The sequence below is a fragment of the Phallusia mammillata genome, chromosome 7 (genome assembly GCF_965637545.1).
Source record: "Phallusia mammillata chromosome 7, kaPhaMamm4.hap1.1, whole genome shotgun sequence".
Lineage (NCBI taxonomy): Eukaryota > Metazoa > Chordata > Ascidiacea > Phlebobranchia > Ascidiidae > Phallusia > Phallusia mammillata.
The window spans coordinates 20389004-20395187 of NC_137258.1; the positions used below are offsets into that span (position 1 = coordinate 20389004).

The 6184-nt window shown below is 36.7% G+C and overlaps 1 protein-coding gene across 3 annotated transcripts; it reads left to right on the plus strand.

Annotated features, from left to right (window-relative positions):
• Positions 1 to 1146: 1146 nt before the first annotated feature.
• On the plus strand, positions 1147 to 4471 carry LOC145238825 (phosphatidylinositol N-acetylglucosaminyltransferase subunit A-like). Of its 3 annotated transcripts, XM_080102100.1 has the most exons (9): positions 1147 to 1348; positions 1674 to 1816; positions 1881 to 2106; positions 2175 to 2325; positions 2391 to 2556; positions 2628 to 2741; positions 2816 to 2987; positions 4001 to 4103; positions 4179 to 4471. In XM_080102100.1, the coding sequence occupies exons 1-9, from the start codon at positions 1235 to 1237 to the stop codon at positions 4325 to 4327; spliced, it is 1338 nt and encodes a 445-aa protein (XP_079958226.1). In that variant the 5' UTR covers positions 1147 to 1234; the 3' UTR covers positions 4328 to 4471. The 3 variants fall into 3 exon arrangements, with proteins under 3 accessions (XP_079958226.1, XP_079958227.1, XP_079958228.1); XM_080102101.1 differs by lacking the exon at positions 2628 to 2741; XM_080102102.1 differs by lacking the exon at positions 1674 to 1816 and having other exon boundaries at positions 1280 to 1348.
• The last annotated feature ends 1713 nt before the right edge of the window (positions 4472 to 6184 follow it).

A 6184-nucleotide genomic window follows, 5' to 3' on the forward strand; every position in this document is an offset into this window, starting at 1 on the left:
TGTTAATGGGATATATTTCAACGATCTACTCTAGAATATGCAATCCACTTTAATACATGCAATTTACCTAACTATAGAGTAAAATGCTTAGTTTAGAATATATTGAGTATTTTTCATTTATGTAGCCCCGTATGAATAAATACATTGTGTTCACATTAAGTCTGTCTATTGAACCGATTGTGAATGTTGTAAATTCTGTAAATTGTAAAGTTGAAATAGTACATTTTGGTCATATAGTTTGTGTAGATGGTATGTATTAGGTGAGCCCACTGTATGCACCTATTTATTACTGACATAGGACAAAAAACTGTTAGTTTTTGCCAGTATTATGGTACTACAACAGATTTTAAGGCATGTTGTAAGGACTTATCCTATCTTTTACAGGTAGTTTAAACTAGTTTTATTTATCAACTGATTTCTAATTTTGCAATAATGAATATCTTACAAACACACAAAAACCCTCTGATTGTGCTTTACATGTGATTTTCCACAAAATTTAATTGAAAACAGCTACGTTATATTACTACTTTTATAGTTGGATTGCTATTAGTCAGTACAACCTGTAACTTTTCTTTGAGTCCGCTTACTCCAGCTGACTCGACATGAAAACAAATTTTTGCTCATTGTGCTGATTAAATGGCTTTCTTGGCAACCAGCTGCCAGTTTGCTCTTCAGCGCCCCCATCAGGCAAAGTGAACAATAAAATCAAAAGTATTCTAACAACTCTGTAAACATTTAGAATAAAAATTTTGCACTTGATTTTTTTAAAGATGACACTAAACTAACAAAGATACTTAAGAAAAGCCCAAAAATAATTTAAAAACCCCGAAGTGTTCTTGGCTCATTGGATTTTAGTCGCAGAATGTTTGCACTTTTATGACTTTGATAGGGCTGATTTTGGCAACAGTGTTTTGCAATATATTTTAAGAACATTGACCGCAGAGTGAATTATCGCTGTGGTCGATTGGAAACTTCCTTACTGTGTAAACTGCAAATGAAAAAAGGAAAACAATCAAATTTCTGCGATGTAATTACCACGTTGTTTACAATCTCGAAAGTCTGGCTGATAAACTGAAAAATAATTTGTAAACACTGTTATGGAAATCAGTTCAACCATGCCACTTTTAGTCGACCCCAATTTTGACAAAACAGTTTGGCGTGAATTTTTGAATTTTTAGGTGTGTTATTAAGTTTTCAGATTTTATAAATGTACTTTACAAAAACATGACACAAAATGACGAAAACCTTAAATATTGCAATGGTTTCCGACTTTTTCTATCCAAACGTGGGCGGCGTCGAGAATCATATTTACCAACTTGCTCAATGCTTATTAGCAAATGGACACAAGGTATTTTATGTTTTTTCCATGAAAAGTATTTTATGTCTTCCATAAGAAGGTCACTCGTTTTGTAACTTTACAAAGTATAATAAATTATAGTTCTCCACTGAGCCTGTGTAGCTCAGTTGGTAGAGCGCAAGTCCCGGAAAGACCAGATTTTTCTAGCCTGCGCCTTGCAAGGCATGCCACATATGGTGATGCTTGGTGACCGGCTGATTCAGAATAACGTCTTTAATAGGCCTGCCTGGCGTACTACAATTATAGAAACAAATATAACAACGCAACAGAACAGTCTTTAAACAAGTTATATATCATACTTTCTATATTATTGCAGGTCATTATTATTACACATTCCTATGAGAACAGAATTGGACTCCATTTTATCACTGGAATGCTTCGAGTCTACTACTTGCCTTTACTTGTTTTTTATAATCAGTGTGTTTTACCAACAATTATAGGGACTCTACCAATGATTAGGTAGTTACTTGTACATTGGTATTAGTAATACATTAGGTTGTAGCATTTTTCTTTACATTTTTAGAACAATTTTGTTGAGTGAAAAGATAGACATTGTTCATGGTCACTCATCTTTTTCAACCTTAGCTCATGAAACAATGTTTCATGCCAAGACACTTGGAATTTTTACTGTGTTTACTGACCATTCCTTGTTTGGATTTGCTGACGCAAGTTCTATTTTAACCAACAAAATTTTGGAATTATCGCTTGCAGATGTTAATCATGCAATATGTGTTTCTCACACGAGCAAAGTAAGTGTTAAACAATTAATGCATTGCCTACTACAAATGATTGTCAAACAATTTTGGATTGTTTTCAGGAAAACACTGTGTTAAGAGCAAACTTACAACCTCAAAATGTTTTTGTTATTCCAAATGCCATCGATCCTAATGAGTTTTCTCCAGTTGAATTGTCAAATGGAGATGGGAGGTTAAGAATTATTGTTATGAGCCGATTAGTGTACAGAAAAGGTTTCCTGAAATTTTGTGGGAGTCATCACAAAATATTATAACTGAAATATAATCTATATCATCAGGAATGGATTTGCTTGCCGGTATAATGCCGGAAATATGCCAACATTACAGTGATGTTGATTTCATTATTGGTGGTGATGGACCAAAACGTTTACTTCTAGAAGAAACTAAAGAAATTTACCAGCTGCATGATAGGATTCAATTTCTTGGTGCTGTACCACACAACAGGTAAGTTTAGGAAAAATGCGTTTATTGCTAGCGGATACATTAGTTGCATGGGTGCTTTGTTTGTCTTTTAGAGTCAGTGAAATTTTAAACCAAGGAGATATATTCCTTAATACATCTTTGACTGAGGCATTCTGCATGTCCATTGTTGAGGCTGCATGTTGTGGATTACAGGTGGTTAGCACAAGGTGACATGAAAAAGCTCTTAGATTTGCACTTGTCTGACTACATTTGTCAATAATGTTGTCCGTTAAACCTTTAGTGTAGGTGGAATTCCTGAAGTTTTGCCTACAGATTTGATTCATCTTGCTGACCCAAGTGTACATTCGTTGCTCACCAATTTGCACAAAGTGATTGAAAATATCAGAAAAGGAAATGTCACGTCCAAGCCTGAGATACACAAAAAAGTGTCACGTTTATACACATGGCCAAAGGTACATGAACTTACTTTCATATTTAATTTACCAATGTTGCTATTCACACTAGCTTACTAAGGCTTGCATTATGATGGTCTTAACCAGTTTTTCCATTTTGTTCAAAAAATTTACACACATGATAGAAGAAGCCTAAGGTTATGCACTGTAACTAACTACTCATTCAATATCAGACGAATCTTAAAACTGAAAAATAACAGTAGGTTACCACATTGCCAGTATGTTTTTTAACAGTGCAGTAATCCCATTTGGAATACTAAAAAAACATTTTGGTGACATAAATATGTCAAAGAGGGCTTAGATTTCATATTTTGTTTTCAAATAAAAATCGCCTGTATGGCTATAAGTACTACGAGTCTGTCCAAACCCAATACTTTATTGGTTACCTAAAAAAATGAATGTATATTTTTTAGTGATGGGACAAGTACCCGATACTCGATAATTGGTATCGATGGTATCGAACGATTTCAGTGGTATCGATACTCGTACTCGATATCGAAATATTTTGTTTCAGTTTTCGATACCAACGTGCGAGTACCGAAGGCCGATTTACACCATAAGAATATGGGCAACTTTATGCCATTATTTGATTCGGACAGTAAAAAAAAAAGTTCCGCCAGTTTACTTATCTCTTTTTCGCTATCACGTGGAGATTACATTTTTCGGCATGTGTGTGTGCCCCCCGACCATGGCAGATAAATTAGCCAATGATATACAACTAAGTACAACACTACACTTAAGTACTCGGTATCGAAGGTATATACATGTGGTACTCGTTCTCGGTATCGGTATCGTCCCATCACTAATATTTTTTCAAAAAATGGTTTGTAGGCATGTATTGTACTGTATGTTGTTTTGCATGTATTGTACTGTATGTTTGGGTATTGCAATTGGGCCATCACTAGCTTTCTCCCAACCGAGAACCAACTGCATGTCATCGTAGCAAAGTGTTTGTTACTTTTTTATACATCTTTTTTCGATACATTTCAAACTAAAGCAAATATATTTTTTAGGTTGCCTCTCGTACTGAAGCCGTTTACCATTCTGTAATGAAACAGCGGAGGCCGACATTAAAAGGAAGAATACAGAAAGTTTTATCTTGTGGGCCTGTTATAGGTAACTTTTATTACTGTACTGCTATACATAGGTAACTTTACTATACTCCTATACTTAAACCAAACTTTTCTCCAGGAAAGCTGTTTATCATTTTTATATTCCTTGATCACTTGGTTTGTCGCATACTGGACATTATACAGCCTGTCAAAAGCAAACACTCGGAAGACATTACCACCAAAGTTCACTGTGAAACACACTTTGCTGTCAAGAGTGGGAAAAGATAATTCTCAACCAGTCTGTTTTATTGATTTCTATGCAAATGTTTTACAAAAAGCAACATTTTATTGTCGTGTTTAGGCAATTTACTTTAAAATATTGCTAGTGTTGCGCTGACTTTTAATCGCAATAGGGCGTGACAGAGTTGTAAACTGGCGTGAATCTGGAGCTCGAAAACTCGATTCAAACCCGAATCGTTTTTGAGAAGCCCGTTTAGGCCCGAAAGTTTAATTGACAACATGGGCGTCCGCAGCGGGGGGCAAGAGGGGGCGCGTGCCTCTTTGGGATTGGCAAGAAAGAGTATCACTGTCAGATGATTTTTGTTCGGAAATACCGTTTATCGAACGGCGATGTGACGATAGTTTGCCCTCCCCTGTATTTTTTCCTGCGGACGCCCATGATTGACAGGCCTATGCCTTAGGAGAGACCAAGGCAACAAAGACAACTGGTATTGAGCAAGTCGTTTTAGGACTATTTGACTTTAGGTCAGGTCCAGCAACATACTGAAATTTATTCAAAAAAATACTGACACAGACAGAGTAGTGCAAAGTCCGGCCCATTTTTTGAAAAAACCTAATACCGAACAACTCTGGGGCGTAACTCTTGTGTCCGAACGTGACAGCAGGGGTGTTTAGCAAATTTGTCATTTAACTGACGTAATGCTAAACAAAAACCGAGCTTAGGTTTTTGCCATCATTGCGATTCGAAACATTTTAATTTATGAGGCAACTTTCTAAGACCAACCTTTTCGACAAATTTGGTTCGTGTATTAAAATTTGGGCATCGTTTCAATGCGGTGGTCACATTCCAAAACGTGTTCGCATAAGGCGGACTTTCCTGTTTTTGTCTGCCACTTTGTGTTCCTTGAGGTCTAGAACGGTTCTTAACTCGCCTTTCATTACGCTTAAAAGCACCAAGGCAACAATAACGAAATTTTTGTAACAGTAATAGGGACAGAGGTGGCCCTCGAGGGTTCAGCAGCAAGAAGAGCACTAATGCAAAAGCGGTTTCTGCAAACATGTAGGCTACGACTTGAGTTACGGCAACAGAAAAGAATTAACAGTGAAGTTGACTGTTACCGAACTATTATAGGTCCAGAGTCACAGTGACATTCGAAGCGATCAGCAGATTTGAAGCTCTATATATACACATCAAATTCAATAAATATCTCCAAACCACATTAGTAACGAACTGCGAGATTTAAAGCAGCAAATCTTACCGGAAAAATACGGTTAGTTACAGAAACAACACGTTAACTGACAAAAGTGGAACCCGTGGCTCAACTGACAACCAAAAGTGCCTAATGTTCGATAGGTTATATCTCAAAAAATGCTCACGGTTAGGGCTATTAGGGTCGAGGTAAGGTATTGGCATTTAAAATTCAATAAAACTAACCCAAAAAATTAGTTACTAATGTAAAAATTTAAAAACTTATTTCCCAACATTTATAGCCGCTAAATAAAAAATTCAGCTCTTTACGCCCCCTTGTAAAAGCGAATCTCCCGAGGTTGTCAGTTGAGTTACTGTGTTAGTAGGCTACTAGTAGCTCTACCGAAAAAACAAGCATAAATGGTAAATTGATAAATGCATGAAGACTGTATAAGACTGTAAAATCCAGGCGCTAATAAACACGAGGCAATGTCAATGAAAACGATTTGTGTGTCAGATAATGTCTCCACGTTGAACACTATTGCGCCACACAAAAGTGTTTTATCTCCTGGCGCAGTGGTTCTCAAACTTTTTTTGTTGCGACGCCTCTGGCAAGGCTTTTTGGGCTTTTCGACGCACCAGCTAATGAAAGTTAATGACACATTTAAAACCAAGTTTAATGCCCGCCAAGCGTCGCCCCAGACACGCGCCGATCA